The following is a 25057-nucleotide window of genomic DNA, read 5'->3' as shown; positions in this document are numbered from 1 at the left end:
CAACACTTCTTGGAGTATCTAGTTTGGGCGTTTTACATTGAATTGCCCATTGAATGCATCACAGTATGGCAGGTTACAGTTAAACTCTGTCCAAGACAATGAGTTGGTCGATTTGTCATCTAAGATTTCCCACTCCACCTTTTGATATTGCTGTTTCCCTCAGTTTCCCACTTTTCTTTTACATAAAATGTGTCGTCATTTTTAATTCACAAGGACAATAAATGCACTTTTTGTACTTTTAATATTGAAGAAGGTGCCAGTGTTCATAAAAAGCATCAACATAGAGCTTGTTTATCAAAGATAGTGCCATGGGAGGATCCTCTGGAGCCCCAGCAGAGGTCTGGGCTAAGCACCCCCTGCATACACCTGGACTATGCACCTGCAGCTGGCCCCTGGCCTCCTGTCATGTTGCAAAAGTGGCCCCCAAGCAAAGCAAGTTAAGTACCCCTTGTGCAAATAAATTGGATTAGATATACAGTAATATACATAAATAACTATAGCAAAGTGTTTTCAATGAAATTATACAAAAATGAATACACATATTTGCACAGAACTTCCAGCAGAGGGAGTGATGGACCGCAGGCAGCAGTCAGGCTCAGCTCCTCAGCATCCTCACTGGAAGCTTCAGCTCTCAGCCCGAGCGGACCCACCAGGCTGCCCGGGTCTTCACCGACCAGCAGCGACCTCTCTGCCGCATTCTCCGGGGGTGACACCAGGCTTTGGGACAGCGCCGCTCATGTGTATTTAACCCACCCGTGTATCTGTGGGATCGAGGACGGGAGAGCCATGTCTGCGCCGGGTTTCACAAACCTGAACAGCTCCGTCAGCTACAGCCAGAACTCAACGCCGAACGGAGGAGCTGCGCCCCCCTACCAGAACGGTAACGCAGGCCGGATGATGCGATTAGCCAGCTCGCTAGCGTTAGCATGCTAACCCTCTGGGATATCAGTTTGTTGAGCAATGATATATATATATATATATTATTTTTGTACAACTGTCCTCTGGTGTTAACTGAACAGTAACATTAAATATAAATTAAAGCGACGTGTAATTTCGGCAAAAACTGACGGTTTCAGCTAAGCTAGCCACTTGCTAACATTAGCTAGCTTAAGAGCTAACCTAAGCATTGAAACCCTACCGAGATAGCTAGCGGCTAACGTTAGCTTTTAAGCTAGCGTTCAACGATGCTATTATACATGTTAGCAATATAAAAGTTGTGTGACAGATGGCGCATTTCATTTCACGAAGCCAGCTTTATATTGAAGCTTAAATAAATAATAAGTCGAGTAAATTTACAGCACATTAAATTAGTTTTAATTGATGGCTGTTGCTGTGCTGTGAGGGATGTGTAATCAGCACAGAGCTAACCGGGTATTAACTCTCACTGCTCAAGTATCAGCTGCTGATGAAGCCTGTTGTTTGCAACTGCTGATAACCTCTGATTTATTTGTGAGCTGTGGTGGAGGTAGAATGAATGTTTTATACCAAGCTAATTGTACATGCACCTGACCATTCCGTCCTTCTCCTCAGGTCCAGCACAGACATACCAATCCATGCATCCACCTACAGGCTGCTATGGAGCCCCACCTCAACAACAGAGCTACCCCACCATCCCTGCCCACTGCACTCCTGCTCCCAACAAAGCACCCATTACGAACAGTGCCCACAGTGCTAACTACTACCAGGGCAACCATCAGCAGCAGCAGCACCACCACCACCTCTCTCAGCATCATGTAGCACCCTCCCCATACTGTGCTCCCTTAAGCTCTGCTCCTCCGTCTCAGCCATATGCCACCCTCCCCTCTTCAGCACCACCACCATCAAATGCCCACTACAACCAACAGCCATTCCAGCAGCAGCAGCATCCGTCATATGCCCCTCCAGGATCTTACTATGGACAGCAGTCATACCACACTCCCCCGGCACAGCACTCTCAACAGCAGCAGCCCAGTTTGGTTGCTGCACCAGCTGGTGCCCCTGGAGCTCCTGTCTATCCAATTGTTTCCTACCCTTCTGCACCAGGAAGTAGCCAGTATGGCACCCTGAGTTCCTCCCAGAGCACCTCCACGCATGGAGGCATGCCCACCCAGATGGGTGCACCCCTACATCAGTACAGCACCTCTCGGCCGGCCTCCACAACAGCAGTGCAGCCTGGGTACAGTGTGGCTCCTCCCAGTCAGCTGGCACCAACAGTCAATGGTCAAGGAAGCACAGGTATGTGTGAATGGCTGATTTACGCAGGGGCTGATCAACTTTAGTGTTCAGAGGTGTGCATTCAAGCTGTTTTTGTCAGTATCAGGTTTAAAAAGCAAGATTTGTGTCAGTCAAATACTTTGCTGCCAACATTTGCTTAACTACGGGACAACAGTGTTGTAGTCTTTTTATTTTTTCTCCTTGTCTCGTAGCTTGAGTAGGCATTGCTCTAAATTGTGACCTGTTTTGCACCTGCGTTTGTGCTAAGACTCCTACAAAAATCCATGTTTGTATCAGCTGATATAAGCATGATAAATCATTCGTACTGGTACACATGTAAAGTCACAAATAACTTCTCGTTGACTGATGAAGATACAGTAGTGCTGAAACATTAGTCTGTTTGTACTATTAAAGGCTGTAAATTGATCAGTGTGCTCCTGTCCTTTCTTCTCACTTCAAAAACAACCATTCAGCAGTCCTAGAAAGTTCGCTGTGGAGTTGAGAAGACTGCCAGCAGCAAAGTCAAATTTTAATGGATATTTGATTGACAGCTCTTCCAACTGTTAACACTGTGTGTAGTTCTTCTGTTTGTATTTCTTCTAGCGTCTGTTTTTATCCAGGAATTAGATCTGTGGTTACGCAGACCTCCATTCTCCCGATTGAAATGTCCTGCCTTTTTTAATTTGTGTTTTTTTGCTCTTCTTTCTTGCCTCCCAAACTGCAGTCCACCAACACTATGACCAAAGCCATCAGGCTTCTCTGAGCTATGACTCCTACAGCGGGGTCGTACACAGCAGTGGTGGCGCAGACGCAGACCGACCGCCCTCAGGAACCCCCTCCACTTCAGTCCATTCCTCACCGGGCCGCCACCAAGGTAATAACTATATTTTAAATAAATTTTAACACTCTGACAAAACACATACACATTGCCAGAATACACCATGAAGAAGGGCATCTTGCCTGAAATGTTTGTGTGGCAATATTAAAAATTCAAAATGGAGTGCTGTCCTTGTTTTAAAGGTTTAATCATAAGTGAGCGTGTTGTATCTTAGTTTACAACACATACACAAAAAGATTAATCAGCATAGTTACTGCTTTTCATTGCTGCTGGTACTGATGAACGACAGCTTGTAAAATGAGGTTGTTGGAACGTTCTAACCAAGGAATGTCAGCAATGGGCTTCATCTGTGTATGTTTCTGTATGTGCACAGTTGGAAGTTGACTTCTGGCATAATCTGCATTGTAGGTGTTTTAAAAGAAGACTTTAAATGTAATTTAAATAGCTGGGCGTTCACTTTTGTGAATTTGGTTTAAATGTTGAGACCAAAAATTCAGTTTCCTGTTTTTTGTTTCACTGCTTGCAGAAGAAAAACCACACGATGTATTAGTTTCAGAAGGTGTTCTTTCATTTGTATTTTGGCTGGAATTTGTGTTGAAGCAAAACCTATTTCCTTACCTGCTTTACTTCAGTGTTTGAACATTTGAAGTTATTATACGAGAAGTGGCAGCTCTTGGGCTTGCCGTGCTCTGGTGCCTGGTTTTTGTCTTTTCTGGTGCAATTTCTTCACTGAGCTCAAGATTAGATGCACAGTTTGAAATCCCGCTCTATATTTACAATGCCAGCGAGTGTGAATATGATTACATGTTCACAGCTGCACTTTGTGTGTGCAGCAGATTACGTGGGTACATTTCCAGGCACACACACACACTGAAATGTGCAGGTGTGAGCACTTATACAAATGTAAGGGTTTCAGTCTGGAATTCAGCAGCCAGCTGCTGGTTTATTTTGTTTGCGAGACGTGAATTTTTTCACTGTCAGCTCGGGAGGTTAACACCAAAGGAGTCTCGCACCAGCTGCACCTGTGTTTAATCAGAATTTAGGTTGCAAAAACAATTGACTTTGTCTTTGTAGGTTTGGACAAATTTATAGACACTTAAATACACGAGGAGGCATTGGTGCATGTGTTTATCGAGACTGTGATGTCTACGTGACTGTGAATCAGTTGCCGTCACAAAGCATTGTGTTTGTATCATCATACCTATTATGAACTTCTGACAAATACCCCTCATACTATAATCAGAAACTAATAAAAACTAAGTATTTTTTAACAAGAAAAATTAAACTGAAACAAGCAAACTCACTCTGGAAAATTAACTGTACTAAGAATAAAAATTAAATATGAAAAAAAAACCAGTAAAATAACTATATTATCTCTGCCATTACTAAATTTCTCCAGGTTTTATTCTCCCAGTTGCCACTTAGCTGTGTGCCTTAATTGGTTTCCTCTCTCCCAGTGATATTAGCCTCAGGCCACTGAAAATGTGTTAGTAAGAGAATGACAGGACAAACAATGGTCGCACCTCTCTACAGGCACGTATTTAAAGCCACACGTTGTTATAACAAGTATTTCAAGAGGATAATTATTGTTGAAATAATTGACCTGCTTGTTTTTAGTTGGATAAAAGCTGTGGTAACACTGAATGCAATGATTTGGATAATTGTGGCCAGTTTTTGTAATGTTATTAAAATCTGAAAGATAGTGGGGAAAAAATATTTGGCTGAGCTCGTTGGGTGTTCACAGACTGGGAGTATTAAGGGGCATTAACACATCTGCAAGTGCTCCAATCACACAAGATATTTGATGCCTAATTTACACCTAGCTGTCTCTACATGTCAGGGGATGCTGAGTTCACATGGAAACAGGTAGACGGCAGATGGACAACTCCTTCTGGACGGCACAGGCAAAACAAAAAACAGTCAGATGAAATTGCAGTACTGAGAAACGAAACATGCATGATGAGAAGTTGTGATGGTGATAGTGTATTGTTTGCAAAGAATGGAATAAAATATATAAAATAATGTAATGATTATTATTTTACATTATTTTTCTAGTGATGTGAAGTAATTGATCCAGATCGCCTGTGTGTGTCGCAGAGGACTAGGAGTCATAGAACTGCCACGCCAGGGAAAGAAAAACTGATCAGTATCAGGCAATAAAATGAAAAGTTTCATGTTACAACAAGATGTTCTTCGTGTTTTTACAAGATATCTTCACAAGAAAAATTTCTTCCATCCAACCTTTTTCATCCACGTATCCATGGCCGGGTCGCGGGGGCAGCAGGCCAAGCAAAGCACCCCAGACATCCCTCTCCCCAGCAACGCTTTCCAGCTCCTGCTGGGGGACCCTAAGGCGTTCCCAGGCCAGATGATATGCGTAATCCCTCCAGCATGTCCCAAGGCCTCACACCAGTGGGACGTGCCTAGAACCACCTCAGCTGACCCCTTTCAACTCGAAGGAGCAGTGGCTTTATTCCGAGATGTCTGAGCTCCTTACCCTATCTCTAAGGCTGAGCCCAGACACCCCATGGAGAAAACTCATTTCGGCCACTTGTATCAAGGACCTCATTCTTTCGGTCGCTACCCAGAGCTCATGACCATAGGTGAGGGTTGGGACGTAGATGGACCAGTAAATAGAAAGCTTCACCTTCCGGTTCAGCTCCCTCTTCACTGCAGATGCTGCACCAAACCGCCGATCCATCTCACGCTTCATTCTACCCTCACACGTGAAGAACACCCCGAGATACTTGAACTCCCTCGCTTGAGGCAGTAGCTCTCTCCCAACCCAGAGGGGGCAATTAACCAGTTTCCAGCAGAGAACTGTAGCCTCAGATTTGGAGGTGCTGACTCTCATCCCTGACTGCTTAACACTCATCTGCAAACTGCCCCAGTGCATGCTGGAGGTCACGGCGTGATGAAGCCAACAGAACCACATCATCTGCAAAAAGCAGACGCACGGTTCTGAGGTTCCCAAACTGGACCCCTTTCTCCAACCAGCTGCACCTCAAGATCCTGTCCATGAAGGTCACAAACAGGATCAGTGATAAGGGACAACCCTGGCGGAGGCTAAGACCCTTGCGGAGAACGAGAAATTTGATATGAAAATATCTTGTGAAAACGTGAAAAGCGTCAACTGATTTTAATTTCCTGCTGTCGTCCACTAAAATGATGCCTGGTTTGGCGTCTACCATCTGCCTGAATCCATGTGAACGTCAGCATTAAGTTGTAAGATGTCTCTGTTGGACCTTTTTCTTTTTTATTTGTCTTTGTTTTGTTTTCTCTTTTTTTAAACCAACGTCTCAGTTTATCTCTGAAATGTTACTGGTGTCATATGTAGACTTGGATATAGAGTAAATGTTAAGCAACACAGCTCGTTACCAAACAAGTTCACCCTCTCTCATTGCCAGAAAATTCAAAATATCTTGGCCTATTTAGATTTCCCAGAGATAAGTGAATGGAAGAAGCTAGTTCATTGCCTCAGCACACACACACACACACACACACATACACATACACACACATCACGTGGATGAAGTTTACTGCCTGATCTCGGTCGCCCTGTCTGCTGTCGATCACCCAGTTTTGACAGTTTTCTCCCCCCCTTCCAACAGGCATGCAGTATGGATATGTTGCTAATAGTGGAGCTAGCTCTGTCTCTGCCACCACATCAGGCCCAGCCGCAGCTCCCTCGTCATCCAGCTCTGAGGATGATGATGATGAGGAGGAGGAGGATGAGGAAGCAGGTCTGCTTTAGTTTTTACCTCCCAAACAAACTCATTCATTACCACTTTCTCCATCCTCATAAACTCATTCACCTCTGTGCTAAACTTCCCCATGCCCTAAAATCCTTAATAGAGCTACACCCATGATTTTGACCACCGTCACTTTTGATTGTTAGCGCTCTCCCCTTCTGTGTCACCTCTGCTCTACGTACCAACACGCTTAATCAGTCCACAGCTCTTCATCGGTACCTTCCCCCTTTCTAAGAGGCTAATCAGATTTTTCCCTCTCCTTCCCGCTGCCTCCTCAACAGCCTTCCAAAGTTCACCCAGTGCTCGCTGTCTTTCCCCCTCACAATCATCACTACTGACACTGAATCATTTTCTAAATCTGTGTGCACCTTGCTCTGTTGCTCCATCGCTCACATGAAATTTTGTCTCTCAGAAAGGTGAGAGGTAAGTGGGTTAGCATTTAGCTTTTAAAGCTTCTGCCAGGTTCTGCTGGTCTAGCTCTCGTTCACTCATTTGTCTTTGGGATCTGATTATCTTTCTGTAGTGCACTTCCACTTAACAGCTGTCCACACGTTGTGGTGATAAAAAAAACGTAGTAAACTTTGTTAGTAAGCTCTTAAAACGTAACTTTTTAAGTTGTTTAGCGCTGAAATAAATAGTCGATTGACAAGAAATTAATCAGCAACAATTATGATAAAAAATTAGTAGTTTGCGTCCGGTCATAGCTTCTAAAATGTGACGATTTACTGCTTCTCTTGGCTTTCATTTAATTTTTAATTGAATAATTTGTTTTTTGGACTGTTAGTTTCAAAGAAATAGCAATTTAAACCTTCTGTAAAATTACAGTCAACATTTTATCTCAGATTTGTGACATTTGACATTAAGGAGATTGACTCCCCAGAGTGAATAATGGGCAGGGTTAGAAATACTTTTTTTGCGTACATGCACCGGTGTTTGTAGCTTCTAAAATTACATGCACCGTGCGTTTTTTTACTGCATCATTTGGCATATATGACCTTCTTTCTCTGCGCCTCCACTACAGTTTGGCTGGATCTGACCAAAAGAAATAAAACATCGACCACTGCAACATTTTCTTTTTAATGACAGTCAAAATATGGGGACATCGTCAGTGTGCTCTGTAGTTTGAGCTGACTTTTTCTTTAATTTTCTGAAAAACTGTTGTTTAAAATAACTTAAGATTTGATATGGTCATAGTCAGGGTCAGTCTGAACAGAACTACATCCAAAATTACAGCAAACCTCTTAAAGCAACCAAGTTAACCAGAAAAATGTTGGTATTTTCATATTCTGCAAACCACAGATACATTTTGTTTGTAAGCAGCAGTTGTAGCAGTTAAAACGTACGTTGAAACTTTACATTTCAACATTATTTATTCTTTATTAATTGTTTGTTTATTCAGGATCCCCATCAGTTGTAACACAGTAACAACAACTCTTCCTGGGGTCCACACAAAACGCAAAAGCAAGATAAGACATTAAATTTTCACATCGTAGACAATTCACAGCATCGACAAATTTAAATAAAACCCAAACAAGAGACAGTAGTAGTTATCTCACATTTACTATGTCTTCATATTAACATCTCTGTGGTAAACACGTGGTTACGTTTAGGCACAAAAAACACTTGGTTATAGTCAGGAAACAATCATGTTTTGGCTTCAGATACCTGCTTTTGGGGGCATAATTCCAGCAGGATAGGCAGTGATGTGTCTAAAATGTAGCACTGAATTCTCCTTGTACAGTAATGTGCAGTGAAACTACTTCAAATCGTAAATTGTCATAGGAACATGTTGATCATTTTGAACAGAAGTCCATTGCACTTTCCAGCAAACCTAATATGGAAACAGTTTTAATCAGATCAGGACTTCTTTGTTGATGTCACATATTCAACAATCCTTATTTAATACTTTATTAGTAGTTGTTTTGTGCTGTATTGCGACTCTTTCTGCATCCTTTTTAGTCGCTCCAAGTAATTGGTACCACAACAGCATGAATAGAGGCACATAAAATCCAAGTGGTGCCTGGCTTGACTGGTTTTACATGGTGCTTCTCTGTCTAGTCTGTCCGCTGTCAGTGTTCTCTTTTCACTTTGCCACGTTATCAGTTATAAATTTGTTTTTTCCTGCTTGAGAAAATGAACATTTACATGAGTGTGTAAAAAGTATCATGGCGTGAGAGTTGGCAGTCCTGCACAACATATTTTCTGTGCCAAGTAACGTGCACAGGTTCATGTAGAGCTGAGAAATATGAGCACAGCTAAAAATTTAAGGTGCACCACCGTACATATACATGGAGTATTTAAAGCCCTGAAAGATAAAATAACTGGTGAAAATAAACGTGTGTTGCAGCCCTTAAAGTGTCCACCATAAAAATGCTTACTTGATATGAAGTATTCTGTGTTGGAAAAGTTAAATATCTGGACCACGTGATTCTGTACTGAGCTTTAACGGTGTCATCATGCATATGCCTGTTATGTACCACTCAGGTGCTCCGCTGATGACTGTCCCTCAGGAACTGTGTCATCAGCCAGAGGTTAACAAGTTTTTAAATATAGCCACTCCCCTGCCAGCAGGTGCAGGCTCTCTGTGTACATGTTTGCTGACTCGCCTGCTCCCCGTGAGAGAGCAGCAAGTGACTGCACAGCTCGCACTCATTTACACCTCTTAATAAAAAGGTTCCCCCTCGTGATTGCTTCAGTTCTCCCCAGTCTCTTACGGGTAGTCTGCTGCAACAAAATACCAGTTGTTGATTTCTGGATGCCAAAATAATGTCTGAATAAGATACATGTCACTTTATGGCACATTTATACAATATGACAGATGATTATCATGTGTTAAACTGTTATGCATGAGACCAAACTCATATAACTCTTGTTATAGATGAGTCTGATTTGGGCCGCTTTCAGTCAATACAATGTCACAAAGTGGTGAAAAATACCTGTTAAAATCTTCCTGAATTCCAAGCCAACACTTTTAAGTTGCTTATTTTGTGTGACCACCTCTCCAAACCCCCAAAGAGAGTCACTTTACAGTTATATAAAACACAGAAAAGCAAAAAATGAGAAAAGCTGGCGCCATCAAGTCGATCAGTCTGATTCAAGTCTCATGCAGTGTATTGCCTCCTTTGCTTTGTCTTCTCGTGCCCTCGTTCCCAAACCTGCTGAGTCACCCTGACACAAGTGCTAAAATGAGAGTCGTCTCAAGTGAATGACACAAGATGTACTTGTTATCACGGCAGCGCTCGTTCAAACACATGTTGGATTTCTAACACATGTTGTAGCACATACAGTGTGTGGACGTGAGGAAACGTCACTCTTTCTTTCTCTGTGCACACTGATTGTAGATTCAAGATTGAGGGTTGTCCTTACTGTTCCACAAGGGGGGAATATATTTGCTGGCAAGTTCGCGTAAAAGTACAACACACATCAACACAACAGAAGCCTTTACACACAGTTTTTTTTTTGTGCTATTGATTTGCACATCAGTAGAGTTTTTTTTCAAACAGTTCACACAGAACTCAAAAATGCCACGGCAAGAAAGCGATGTAATATTTTTCAAAACGCAATAGATTTTTCTGAGCTTCATGTGTAAAGACATCAACCAGTCACATTGTTCCTATTTATAGGGATTAAAAAACAACAACACAGGCTCTGTAGTCTAAACCAACACGGCAAACTGCCCCTTTCAACCTTTACAAAGCTGTAACAGATCCACTACTTCCATTTGTACCTTTCACAATAAAAACCTTACACATATATACATATACAAGGAACATTTAGCTAAAAGGGAACTCAGTAAAATGGCATACAGTAGCTTTGGCCAGTGGAGTTTGTAAAAAACATACTTTATTTTTGAAGTACAGTGAATTTCAGACACAAGCTTTTATTTTGAAATGCCAATTCTTGTTGTAGAGTGAGTGAATAAGGGGCCGTACACATGCCATGTCTTTAACCACTTGGAAAACGCAAGGTTGGCGCTTTCAGGGGCGCTGAGGCAGATTGCGTCTGTGGTTGCTAAGCGACCATAACCAGAAATCCTGAGTGCAGAGCTGATCTTCTTCCAGGTGTTGTTTTGTATGTTTTAGACCTAAAAATATTGTCCGTGGAACAGATGTAAAGCTCTGGCAGCCCCGCACTAAAACGATCAACTTCTTCTCCATACTCGTCCGACTGATATTTACAGAAGAAGGGAAAGATATCTGCTGGCTGTGATTGGTTGTTCCTCGTCACATGACATGCAGAGCACGCTGCTGCATTCCAAATGTTGAACTCAGTTTATTAGCTGCAGCGGTGTCGCTCTGGTGTTTGAGCTCGCCTGCCACTCGTCTACATTGAAAACAATAAATTTGAAGAGGCAAAAACGCGACAGACTACTTAACAGAGACAGCAAGCTAGGTCGACAACATGGCCAAATGCTAGTATGACACTGAATATATTAAATGTCGTGGACCTTGAACTAATGACTAAAGAGCAGTCTGGGTCTCGTGGCTGGACCAGTTGGGAACATCTGTCTTATCTCAGACAGACTTCCAGACGCTACTCTTTGTCAATAGGATCCTGGTAGTTGTCACAAATTTGCATCGTTGGTGGCCAGTCTAAACATTTAATTGAACATGTGCTGGAACTGTCACAGATTTGCATTGCTGCTGGTATAAATAGTTTTGATGCAAACTATTCGCAGGCGAGTGTTTCGCATTTTTGTATCGTTTATTCATCACACTCCTCGTGTGTAAAGGCCTTAAGTCACAGAACTGAAGCCGGGAAATGGAAATTCATACCAAGAAGCAACCAGAGTGCTGTTGCTTTTAAGCATGTCAGAAGCATTTGGGAAGGAGACGTGGAATCTCTCAGTGTCCTAACGGGAAACCTGAAACAACGTCCTGCAGGCAAAAGCTTGAAATCCCTCTGTAGTGGACGGATGGTCCTGATAATGAGATCAGTGTCATTTGTGAGAAGCAGATTAGAAAGGAAACCCTGTCGGCCACAGTATGAATGAAGCTGAAATTATCTGTAACCAGAGGTGATAGCAGCCTGGGGGCAAGCAAAATGGGCTTGTGACTAAACATATAACGACCAACAGTTGAGGGGAAGAAGAAAAAGAACACTGTCTGTTCTCCTTGTTCTAACCGAGACTAGCCTCCCCTTTATTAATCTATGATCTGACAGAAGAAAGGAAAAGAGGCAGAGGAGAATGAGGAGCTGTCAGAAGAAACTTGAGGGAGGTGGAAGAAGGCTAAGCTGTCCCGGTGTCCTGCTCCTCCAGAGCAGATAATCCAGTGTCTGCTGGTCCGATTTAGTCGGAGATAATTGGATCCCGTCCCGTCCAATGAGCTCTCTGCCCGAGGCCTGTCGTGTCTTGGTTTGCTGCCGTTGATCCCTCCTTTTGGCCCACATGGATTAATGGGTTAATTCAAATATTCTACCCTTGTAATCCCTCTGGAAAAGCCTATTCATTATTGGACATGAGAGGGAAAACAGTGGCTGCAGCGGACCATAATGCAATGCAGCCACAAGACTTATTTTGGTAATATTATGTTTGCCTTATCTTGATCAGGAACAGCAGAGAGTCAGACAGGAAGTGAGATCACAGAGAGTGAATAGGAGGATGTTGTGGTTGCATTAGACACCATCATGCTCATCTACAAGATTTATTGACTTTTGGAGTTAAAAGTGATGGTGCAATTTGAGGGACAGCACAAAATAATTGACAGCACTGTCACAAATTAATGGCACCCTGTGGGGTTTTCTGATAAAAACACAGGTATGTTTGGTGATACTCACTAACATGCCTCCTTGAGACGCTACAAATGTGTGTCCTCATAAAACAAAGTCAGTTTAACAAATATACTTACTTTTAAATATCTTTAGCTCTGCATTGTTTATATCAGCTTAACTTCTTCCCCAACGTTTGCTTGCTAATTGCCTCATTTTGGAGGATTGTTATGCCTCCGTGCCACCTATAGCTGTGGCACAAACGTCCACTTGGACTCAAGGTTGAACTGATTGTAGTGGTCAAAGGTCAATGTTACTGTGACCTCACAAAAAGTGTCTTTGGCCACAACTGAAATATACAAATTATGGCAACATTTTACACAAATGTCTCATACATGGAGGTATAAATAGGATATAATGAGCTGGTTTTTGGTGTACTCATGCTGTGGTTCTTAATTTTTTTTTAGGATCTGTAACTGTTATAAATTGTAGGTTTGAAATAGGGCTGGGTATTGTTTATTTTTTTCTGATATCGGTGCTGTAATGATACATTTTAAACAGTACCTGTGCCTAAACAGTGCCATTCTTATTTCATTTATAACGCTACAACCATTTCATTGTATATTGTATATATTTCAGATTGTCTACTTTACTATTTTATTATTTATTTTATTTTATTGTCTACTTTAATATTTTATTTTATTTTATTTTAATGTCTACTTTAATATTTTATTTTATTTTATTTCAATGTCTACTTTAATATTTTATTTTATTTATTTCATTGTCTATTTTAGTATTTTATTTATATCTTCATCTTTATCTCTTGTTTCTGAATCTGAGAACAATACTTAAACAAAACATAAGGGTGACATGACACTGTCATGAACTTGTCATAAACATTATGTACATGTCATAAACGTTTATGACTGCTGCTCATTAATTGTCATTCGTTTTTTGTAATGACAAGTTGACATTGTTTGAGTTGTCTCGATTATGTTAAGTTGACATTAGATTTGTTTGGGATGTCCTTATTATGACAACTTGACATTAACATAAAGACATCCTCTGGTAGTGTCATCCTGGTTAATGTCAAGTTGTCATAATAAGGACATCCCAAACAAATTTAATGTCAACTTGTCATGACGAAGACATCTTCTGGTAATGTCACTTTGATTAATGTCAAGTTGTCATAATTAAGACAACCCAAACAATGTCAACTTGTCATTACAAAAACCAAATGACACTTAATGACAGCAGTCATAAACATTTATGACATGTACATAATGTTTATGACAGGTTCATGACCGTGTCATGTCATAGTTATGACAGTGTCATGTCACTCTTATGTAGATACCTTCAAGTAAAGTGTTACCGAAATTTGTTATTACCATTAGGTTCAGTAGGTTGCCTGCTGCTGAACATCTCTGACCCATCGACATTTCCTGGTTTTAAAATCTGCCCCAGTTGAATTTGTAACTGAATATCCCTGTTATAGAGTGTGTATTATAGTAGGGAGAAAGGCAGAGAGGGGAGAGAGTCAGTGTGAGTGAAGATGATGGACTGTGGGAGAGCTGTACAGAGAGATGATGGTAATGAGTCCCATTCTGTAGCCATCACATAAGCTTTGTAATCTTCAGCTATTCTCATGTTTCTCTCCTCCATATTTTTCCCTTCATTCCCTCCATGTTTTCTGTCCTCGGAGGCCTGTACGCCAGCTTGTCCAAGACTTAAGTACATCTTTTCATCATGTTTTCTTTCCAGTATTCACTCCGCCTCATCTCTCTTTCTCTGTGAGGCCTGAGGGAGTCCAAACACAGCAGCACTCTTCATGGCCAAACAAAAAAACGCCGCTTTTCATTCCCTTTAATGTCTCTGCTTTTGTTCTTCCCCTCTTTCCCTCCTCGTCTTCCATTTTTTTTTAATCTTGACCCTCCTTTCCTTATTCTTATTGACTTCATTTACAGTTGTTGTCCTTCGTTCTCCCAGGCCTCCTCTCTTTTTTTATTTTTCCTTTTATCTTTCAAACTATTTTCTGTCTTACATTTTTTTCTTCAGTTGTACTCTGTTCTGTTGTGCTTTTTTTGGCCGTCCCCATGGGTCTTTGTTTAACTATATTAATTTAATTCTTTGCTCCTCCAGTCCTCTCAACCAGTCTTTGCTTTTTATTTCAGTTTTTAACCCTTTCTGTGTTTCACTCTTTCTGTCTGCCTCTCTCAGGCGGTGACACTTCCTCTTCCTCGACTGGCAGTGCCTCTCCGGTGCCCAACAGCTATGATTCCCTTGAAGGGGGCAGCTATCCAGGTATGTTTTGATCACAAACATGCTGTTCATCTAAATAATAGGCATACACAGCAAAATATCCCATTACAGAACTGCTTACCAGGGCTGCCCCCGACTAAGAATTTTCCTAGTCGACCAATAGTCATCATTTAGGGCCATTAGTCGACTAGTCGCCTGCACGTTTACGATATTAATTTAATATTAAATGATATATTTTGGTGGTTTGAGTTGAAGGTGTGAGAAAGAATAGTATCAGTAACATTGTTAACACTGTGCTACATTACAGAGAAATACAAAACCGTACTAATGAACCTTCATTAATATAGGCCTATATTTCATCTACAAGTGCACGTCACACACTGAGCGAGCCGCCTGTTAATGACGCTGTGGGCTAATGGGCATGTAGCTACTTCCATGTTTCAGATGATACGTCATGTTTGTAGTCGACCAATGAAGATGAGTTTACATATCACCTTGGGTTCGTCCTTCACCTTCTCAAAATGATCCCACACTTTGGATTTCCTGCCCGACATGTTATTAACTAGCCTGTGGAATAACCGCAGGTACCAGCCCTGGAAATTAACCTGACTCCTGTCTGACTGCTGAGCGTGGACACTTCCTGTGTCTGTCCTTTCAAATTAAATTCCCACATGGTCCAGTCATACAGGTTTTGATTTACTTTGACAAGGCGCAGCTCCTGATAGAGTTTCATGGGTTTTTTTTTTGTTTGTGTGTGTGTTTTTTCTGCGACTAAGCGACCAATAATATCTGTTTGACTAATGTTTGGTCAGCTATCAGGGGGCAGTCCTACTGCTTACTAGTTTTTGTTTTTTTTGTAATTTCAGAAAGTTGCTGCAGTAAATGACACTGCCGTTATGTTTAATAAAATTCCATACAGCCATATATCGATAGTGTAAATATAAGCAACATCTCCCAAAGAAATACTCTAGTGCCGTATTATAAGAATTTAAACAAGATGAGAAAATATATCATGTTGCATCTAGCACACTGTGTTAGTTACAAAAAAAAAAAAAATATATATATATATATTTTCCACATTTTTCAAAACACGTTGGAGTAAGTTAAAGTAGTAGAGATGAGAGAGGTGATATTTTTTTGCAGTGAAGGATGATGAGATGCACTTCTCAATTTATGTAAAAGCCTGTGATGAAAATGGGTCACACACACACACACACACAAACAGACACACACACATTTACCACTTAAATATCATATCTCCAAAATGCACTGTACAGCCACGCTGACCTTTAATCAGGTTAAAACACTGACAATCACCTGTCCTCCAAAAATATGTCACATTTCTTTAACCGTGAACTCTCTTGTCCAGATTCCCTGCCGCCCTCCAACAATATGACCAACCAGGCTGCACCCTATGGGAGCTATGGTTACCCCAGCATGCAGCCAGGGTATCGGCAGGGACTGGCCTCCCACACTGACTCTTCGCCCTCTCATGACCCATACGGCCAGTCAGGCTACCAGCAGTACTCCCAGGTGAGGCCACAGCTTTAATAAAGAGAAATGTTTTTTGTTACCTCCACCAAGGAGGTCATGTTTTCGCCGGCGTTTGTCTATTTGTCTGCAAAATAACTCTAAAAGTTGTGAACGGATTTTGATGAAATGTTCAGGAAAGGTTGATAATGGGACAAGGAACAGATGATATAATTTTGGTGGTGATCGGTTGAAGCGAAGTGGATAAAATAATAAAATGACTGGAAATCCGAGTTGCTTGGCGGAGGTCTGCGCTCTCCGAGTGCTCTAGTTGTTTTTGTTATTGTTGATGCCTTTATTTATAACTTGCAAATGAAAAGTGTTTTTACCAGCCTGGTTTAAGATATCTGAATTTCGAATCACTCCTAAATTTTCAAATCTGCGATCTCCAGAGCTATGACTCTCCAGGTATTATGTTTTTGGCTATGGTCTTTATAAAGACTGGATTGTGGGTCATCTAGCTCGTAATATTTCTGGACCTCGAGACTTGTCTCACACATGAGACAGCAACAGAGTTCTTTTTATACTTCCACAGTAAGGAGAGGAGTTGAGCTGCCATAGGAGCAGAGAAAAGGAGCTAAGTGAGTGGGCGAAAAATGCAGTTAATTCCGGGGGGGCGGCGAAGCTGGAAATAGGACAGTGGTTGTTTGTTTTCAGCTGTTTTCAATAAGAAAGCTTTGATGAATCCACTGTAGACTACCTGCTCAGCGCCTCACAGCAAACAGACACAGTTAGAGACTAGCTGGAGAACATCGTGGAGCATTTAGCAACAAGAGCCATATATGTTTGTCGGTGGTCATACTGACGACAGCTCTGATTTATCACAGGATTAAAAAGTAGTTATGTCTCTCTCCCTCCTCTGCAGCCATTCCCAAATCTGTCCCAGCTGTCTGCAGCCCTGGGTGGGCTGAGCGGGGTGCCAGAGCTGGAGGTGGAGGCCTTGAGGCCGGTCAACCTGCTGCAGGAGAGGAACCTGCTGCCCCCCAGGCCGCTTGAAGCCCCCGAACCCAACCTCAGCCCCGACCTGAAGAAAGTCAACTGTAGTCCACAGTAAGTAAAGTGAAGGAGGGTTTAACTACAGACACATACTATTTTTGCTCATATTTCAATCCTCTGTTATTTGAAAGAAGTCTTTTGACTTATGTCTTTTTCAAATCCTCTACATCTTTGAATCTCTTCACTGTGTCATTGTCTAAACTGTTGATGTGTTACTCAATGCACCTCCTCTCTCCTTGTGTTTCTCTGCTGATCAGGACATTCAGGTGTACCCTGTCCAGCATCCCACAGACCCAGGCTCTTCTCAACAAGGCCAGGCTCCCTCTGGGCCTCCTCCTCCACCCCTTCAGAGACTTACAGGTACGATCTGATGTCTAAACCCTCACAAAACTCAACACACACTGGAAGATACAAGGGATGGGCAATGATTTTCGAATACTCAATTAGTTATTAACTTGAAAAAAATCAAATAGTTCATGTGACTATGGTATTGTCCATTGTTTTTTCTGGTGTGTTTTGGCCATTAGTTTGGAGTAGTAAAGATTTTGAGGCAAATATTGTCTGATTGAGGGGAAAAAATCTTTAACAACAACATTTATTTTATCATGTGAAAGCTTGGGGTTTTATTATTGCTGTTGCTGCTTTAAAGTGAAGAATTTGTCAAGTTTTGTCCCGTTGTTTTGGGGGATAGTAGTGTGATAGTACTGCCCCAACACACTTTAACAAAAGACACTCACTGCAGGCTGCCGTCCTCTTTACTTGTCCTCCTTGTTCTACTTTTACTAAACAAACCATTGTGATTTATTTAGTGAAAGAAAAAACACATCCCAACTTGTGCAGCGAAGGATTCTTCCCAGAGAGAGGGATCCCTGCACAGTAGTAAATAAAGATTCTGATACGATTTATGTCGGTTTATCGAGTACTATTTCACTAACTGAAGACTGAAGAAAGAGTACATCACTTATATCATGTTAGACTGGTCCACTCGTAACAAACTAAACAAGTTATGAGTCTGCTCTTTGTGAGGAGCAGCTGCAGTGACAGCAGGACGGGCAGCAGGAGGAGAATGATGATGAGGTGCAGGACGATAGATGAGTTTATTTATAGAGGTGTTAGGCAGCTGATGTGGTTCTCAGAAGTTATGAAGTGACGGAGAACAGATATGCCCTGATACCACGTGACAAACGAGTAGGAAGTTGTGGCTGAAAAACTTTGTTTACTCAAGCAGCAGCAATGACGGGAAAAGTTTTGAGAGGCTCGAGAAGTTCATTTACAGGGGACTCTCTGAATAAAATATGATTTTACCTCGATGTATATTCATGTAGTTAAACAGATTCAAAACAATGAAACTACCAAACTGTGCATCCACAGTCTCCTATGGACTAGTGGATGTTTTGGTGGCTCAGGCTCAGCTGCTCAGTAGCTACTTCTTCCTTAGTGGACGACTGTAACGCCGCAGGTTTCACACTCACTTCACACTACACCACTCGCCAATTTCACACCACACAACTCTGTGCTTTGTGATAATTTGTGTTTGAATTATAAAACAGACATTTGTTCTCTACAGTCCCACCGTTCACCTCTAAATCCTGCCCTCACTGATTATTTATTAAAAACAAAAACAGCTATGAATATGCTTTGCTTTAGCTCCAAAACAAATGTGCTTTGTTTACAACCAATTCATAATCTGTGCCGGACAACCTCACTGTCAAGTCTGTTTTTTCTCAGAGAATAAATAGTTTATGTAACAATACACAGTGCAGCTGTCTGGCATACTAAAAAATTGTACATTTTCAAAGCCAAGAATAAAAACAGTAAGAGTATCTTGTACCAAAAATATTGTATCTCAGCCTTGTTTCCATTTAGATTGATTCAATGTGTATTTCTTCTAATTTTCAAGGAATAGTTATGAAAAAAGAGCCATAAAATAACTAGACACACTCTGAGAGAGAGGGGTACAGGGAAAAAATAAATGAATGAATGAATGAATAAAAATGCTTGTAGCCTGCCCCCCCAGTAGCTTATCCATTAGAGCAGGCACCCCATGTACAGAGGCTAAGTCATCACTGCTGGGGCTGCAGGTTCGATTCCAACCGGTAGCCTAACATGATCTAGCAAATAAAGGCAAAGAAGCCAACAAAAGATCTTTAAAAAGAGCTTGTAGCAGTTTGGCGTCACAAAGTTGCATTTACTGTATATTGCAGTGATATATTTGCACATGGAAGAGAATACAGTCAAGGAAAAAATAAATACGGATGCTCCTTCACCTTTTTATCTTAAGAAACTCAGGGCTCAGACGTTTGACTAGTTGCAACCAGAGGTTACACTAACCGAATTTTTCCCATATTCACATCCCTGTCCAGTTGGTGGTGTGTGCATATTTATTAGCTATTGTCCAGTCTTGTCTTTTGATTTTGAGTGCACAACCTTGTTATCTAGCTGGCTGCGGCCATCTCACTGGTTGCTTTATCACTACATACTGTTGTAAAATGTCTCGAGTGTTGAAGTTTGTTTGCATGATCAGTGTCTTTGCTCATCTTTTCTCTCCATGTCCTCAACAGTGCTTAATAAGCTTGTTCTGTATATTAATTATTAAAAGAATAACAATTAAATACTATTAAATATGTAATTTCATTAAAAAAAAGTCAAATTAAAATGGCGGGTAATAGGAGGTTATGATGGAATTTTTATGAGCCTGTCCATCAAGATGACCAACAATCACAAGCTCTGATTGCACCCATTTTCAAAGTAACCTTTTTTAAATCATGTAACTCTCTATTGTCACATCTATCCAGTTATTTAGGGCATCATCTTCTAGTCAGAGCTTTTTCCCTGCTGCCAGCAATGTACCCATTAAATATCTGTCAATACCTTTTGCTTCTGGGGAGATAAAGCCTAAATGTTGAGGCCCAGACAAACCAAACCGACATAAAAATACCTAGTGGCGACGGATGCCGACTGTTGCATCACCTTACATTGCCTGTGTCTCAGCCAAAGAGTTGCACTTGAACAAGTCTCTATCAACAGACTCTACATTCAGTGAATGTAGAGTCTGTAGGCAAACCCGGGAGATCTTGCCTCTGGAAGAAAAGCGGAAGAGCCCTGGTTTCCAGTTGTAGGCTGTTTGTAGTCTGCATGATATTGACCAATCACGTTTGAGCCGGCTGCAGTTGTTGCCAGGTTAAACGGTCCGTGCGGTGAACTAACGAGGCGGGACACTGCCCCCAGAGGCTGTATCGTCGTCTGCCGGAAGTCAGATGCCGAATACAGCCGATGGGTTCCGAGAATGCACTTGAACACACTACAAAGAACACAGCCAACGGCCAACTAGCGCCTACACTCTGGGCCTGCTTGAGAGGAAATAACTCCACACCAGCAGACAGTGGTATTCTGTATTTATCATTCAAAAAGGAAAACAGAAACACCGACAGGACGGATTCAAGATGCTAGTTAGCATGTTAGCTCATTAACAACACAACCTGATGTTGAAAGAACAAATTATATTTACTTTACGCCAGCAAACGGTGACATAGATTGTAAAGAACAGTTTCTGCCGAAGAGCTCAGTTTGTAAATAAAAAATCTTCCCTAATATAACAAGTTTGTTTTGATCTCATGCTCTCTTGGCTTCAGTCGTGTGTTTGCTGTCCTCACTTATGTTTCTCTTCACCGATGGACTCTGCTGGCACTGATGCCAATTTAACATGTTGATTTGGTGGGGCACACTGTGAAGTGTAGGGCAACAGACGCTCACTGGTGCCCTGGCCTGGTGTGTCATGGCCCTTATGGCTTTGAGATGGAAATATCACAATTTATCCAACACTGAGAATCACCATTATCATAGTGTGCCTTCATAAGAGGAGTTATAACAATGACTTCTATTATAAGGGAAAAAAGTATAAAAGTCTCAGGTGACCCTGGAACATTCGCAGACGTCCTTGAGAACACAGTCACAGAAACAAAAGAGACAGAGAGAGAAAACAAAGCTCACAGTTCCACAGATTCATTCAACCACATTCCCCAAGAAGCAGAAACAAAGCTTCACTTCAGTCGTCTCTCGAGGCCCGAGCAGAGGAATGTTTTCAGAAAGGTCACGATTGAGACTAAACTTGAAAAGAAGCACAAAATGTAAATTGTTCAGCTCATAAGACACATTTGTATGTCCCCTCAGTATTTACTCTGTTTCCCCCCACCCTGTCTTTTTTCTTTCTCCCTCTGCAGCAGTTACCGGTGATCACGTCGAACACGATAGTGCGCTGTCGCTCCTGTCGCACCTACATCAATCCCTTTGTCACCTTCCTGGACCAGCGCAGGTGGAAGTGCAACCTCTGTTATCGGGTCAATGATGGTATGAGTCCAGTCATGAGTCAGAAAATAATGTTATTGATTTCCTTTGCTGACATCTGTCCTATTTTCTGTATCCAGCCCTATAATTATTCCATTGTTCATTTGTGTCCCACATAGTTTTGCACATGTCACACTCACTCTCTGTCATCTTCTTGTTTAGTTCCAGATGAGTTTATGTACAACCCAGTCACCAGGTCGTATGGCGAGCCCCATAAGAGACCAGAGGTCCAAAACGCCACGGTGGAGTTCATCGCCTCCTCAGACTACATGGTGAGCTGTCTCTTCTTGTGTTGTACTGTATACTGTACCTAGAAAGAAGGGAATGATGTATGTAATTTACAATAATCCAGTTATCGCTATAAATGTACTGATTCTTTGTTAAAAACACACACCTACATGTAATAAAAAAACAGCTACAGTTTTATTGAGTATGAAAGCACATTAACTGTAAGTCTGACACTTCATGGTGATGAATCTCAAACCCAGGATCATTAGTCTGCACACTACATTAGTGCACCAAAGTAACCTGAACACAAATGACTCAGTACACCTCGTTGGCGGATGTCTGCGCTCTGCTGAGTGTTTTCTAGTTTTCTGTTTAGTCAAATTATTTCCTGATGATTTTGGTTTTTGCTGTGGCATTGTTTCAGTATCGACATATTTCAGCAGGTGTCCGAAACTTTCGGTTGTTCTTGTGGACTTTTGAATGTTCATGTAGTGTGAGTGTGTGTCCACTAGAGGGCAGTCTTGTCTCGGTGCAGCACATCTGGAGGCAGGGCTGTTCCTACTGTGTGAACTTTAACATAAAAGAGAGGGACACTTAACTAGACTCAAAATTTTAGACCTGTAACATCGTTTTCTGACTATCAGCTGTTTTAAGACTATCAAAGTCACTCCATCCCCACTAATCGTGTGTGTTTGTTTCACCTCTTGTGTGCTCAGTTGCGGCCCCCTCAGCCAGCTGCCTACCTGTTTGTCCTCGATGTGTCTCACAATGCTGTGGAAGCAGGCTACCTGAAGTACTTCTGTGAATCACTTCTCGAGAACCTTGATAAGTGAGTGTTGATAATGCAGTGCAATAAACGTATAAATCTGGCTGCCTTATGAGTTTATCACTTGCTCTAAATCTTATCTAAATTATTAACCATAACAAACTTATTATCAGTATTTATTGATATAGTTTTTTGAAAATAAGCAGATGGTTACAAGCGGCTGTCACATCCAGTTCTCTGGAAACGTTTTTTGGGGGGGTTCCACCCAGAGTTGCAACGGTGTATGATGTTCACGCTACGATAACCATCTCAGAAAATTTCACAGCATCACAGGCTTAAACAATTATTATTATTATGAGGCACAATGACCCTTAAAGGAATGAAACTAAAGGTTATTTTTGGTTGTAAAAATGATTTGTAAGTATAATAGAAACTTGAAAGTATTTCTTTAATGGACGCATGTGCAGAAAGTCTCCCTTTGGGAAATAACTAAAATAAATGTGAGATTCTCCATCCAGCTGCATTTCTTTTTGCATTATCTTAGATAAGCAAATACACAGTATGATAACTGTCAACTTTCATATCATTGTATATCTTAAAATGCTGCTGCAACCCTATATCCACCTTAACCTGTTCTGACAAAGGGTTGTTTTGTGCTCCAGGTTGCCCGGGGATACACGCACCAGGGTGGGCTTTCTCACCTTTGACAACACCATCCACTTCTATAACCTCCAGGAGGGACTGTCCCAGCCACAGATGCTGGTGGTGTCGGACATAGACGGTACGTCTGCTCACTGAAATCAGACTTAAGATTGTATGTGCTTGTTTTTTAGCCATTAATAGTTGGGGGCAGCTGTTTACGATATACACTGAGGATCACGCAATCAGTCTGCTTTGTTAAATTATCAGTGTCATTTTACCATACTGTTCATTTTACACCGACATCAGTGTGTTCTACTTGGAAAGAGAATATTTTAACTTTTAGTGTGTATTTCCATCAGAAGTTTTGTCTTAAATTTCATTGATAGTGGTATAAAAAGGTCTTAAAAAGTGTGTGTTGAGAGCTAATTAAATGAGAATCATAACAAATGGTGCTGAGAAAAGATATGAAAGCTTATCGAGTAAATGATTAATGATAATAGTAAAGTAGTCAAAAGGATGGAGTGCTTCTTGGATGCACAAAGGTTTTACATAGTTTTAAAAGTTATAGTGAGTACCATTTCAGTACAGCAGAATTCTAACTCAGAATGAAAGTCTTCATATCTACATTTTTACACCCTGTTGAAACTAGAGGAATTATTATTTTTCTCCCAAATGAATCTCATTTTTTTAGGGATGATGCTTAATAACTCATGGCACTTTGCACAAACATCAGAACATAAAATGATAAATTAGATTTCTTTTTGGTTCTTGTGCTCAGTTGCAAAGAAAAATTCGGTAGTGCCCCTTACTAAATTTCAATGAAGTAGCCCCTGAAGCTGGCTTAACTTAGGTGTACAAAACTTGACGTACAAAAAAGTCTCTTGGCGCTATACCCTAAACCCTACAGGAAGTCAGCCATTTTGAATTTACTGTGCAGTTTTTGTGCATTTTTGTCTGTTTCCAGGGGTTGTACTTTAACAAACTCCTCCTAGAAATTTGATCGGATCGTGTTCAAATTTTATCTGTACCATCTAAAGACTTGACATGAAAGTTGCCAAAAGCTTGAGTTTTCATCGAACCATGTGACCATGGCGACGCATTAAATTTCCATGTTTCATCATGAAACAGGAAGTGGTTTGTAACTCCAAGGGACATGGTCCGATCTGCTCCAAACTTCACATGTTTGATGACACACCCGCCCTCTGTATGCTAATGATTAGCTGCAGCATCTGACTTTCACAGCCGCGTCCCACCAGGACCTCCGACGTGCACAAATTGTGCAAGGGCACAGAGACATGTATCCCTGTCCATTTCCTGTTATTTACTAACACATTGGAATGTAGCCTGGTAATTAAGAGCCGACTCACATATAGCTGAGCAAGTTATTCATGTAGGTCATGAAGAGACAGGATGATTTACACTGATTTTTTTTAATTTAGACAAAGGATGAATTACAAATTTTCATGATTTATCCCTCACCTAATGATGTCTGTAATTATTTTAAAGATGTCGTTGATTTAAAGTAAAACCCTATCCACATCTTTACAATAATGTAAAAAAAATTAAATTCTATAATGCTGCTTGTCTTGTGATAAATTGCCATAAATATTTTTGCTGTGATCCGGACATCTGTTTTTTGTTACTTCCAGACATCTTCATCCCGTCTCATGACAGTCTAATGGTGAACCTGAAGGAAAGCAAAGAGGTACAACCTTTTTTTTATGGAAACATCAACAGCTACAGTAACACCTTTCCACATTATTCTCTCATTATTTCCTCAGTCCCCTCTCTCAGTTTCAT

At 41.2% G+C, this 25057-nt stretch overlaps 1 protein-coding gene across 2 annotated transcripts in view; it reads left to right on the top strand.

Moving 5' to 3' along the window:
• Positions 1–490: 490 nt before the first annotated feature.
• The window catches only part of sec24b (SEC24 homolog B, COPII coat complex component), a 39528-nt gene continuing 14961 nt past the window's right edge, over positions 491–25057 (top strand). Inside the window, exons 1-13 of one of the 2 annotated variants that reach the window (XM_050043264.1) lie at positions 491–880; positions 1531–2214; positions 2918–3067; positions 6643–6774; positions 14710–14793; positions 16121–16284; positions 17147–17331; positions 17535–17637; positions 21498–21624; positions 21784–21893; positions 22566–22678; positions 23278–23396; positions 24907–24962. In XM_050043264.1, coding sequence (XP_049899221.1) covers positions 514–880; positions 1531–2214; positions 2918–3067; positions 6643–6774; positions 14710–14793; positions 16121–16284; positions 17147–17331; positions 17535–17637; positions 21498–21624; positions 21784–21893; positions 22566–22678; positions 23278–23396; positions 24907–24962 — 2394 coding nt within the window. In that variant the 5' untranslated portion in view covers positions 491–513. The remainder of the gene's footprint in view (positions 881–1530; positions 2215–2917; positions 3068–6642; positions 6775–14709; positions 14794–16120; positions 16285–17146; positions 17332–17534; positions 17638–21497; positions 21625–21783; positions 21894–22565; positions 22679–23277; positions 23397–24906; positions 24963–25057) is intronic. The other variant, XM_050043265.1, reaches the window with a different exon arrangement.

This window comes from Epinephelus moara, chromosome 4 (genome assembly GCF_006386435.1).
Source record: "Epinephelus moara isolate mb chromosome 4, YSFRI_EMoa_1.0, whole genome shotgun sequence".
In the NCBI taxonomy this organism is placed as follows: Eukaryota; Metazoa; Chordata; class Actinopteri; order Perciformes; family Serranidae; genus Epinephelus; species Epinephelus moara.
This window is presented reverse-complemented; position numbering and strand designations above follow the sequence as displayed.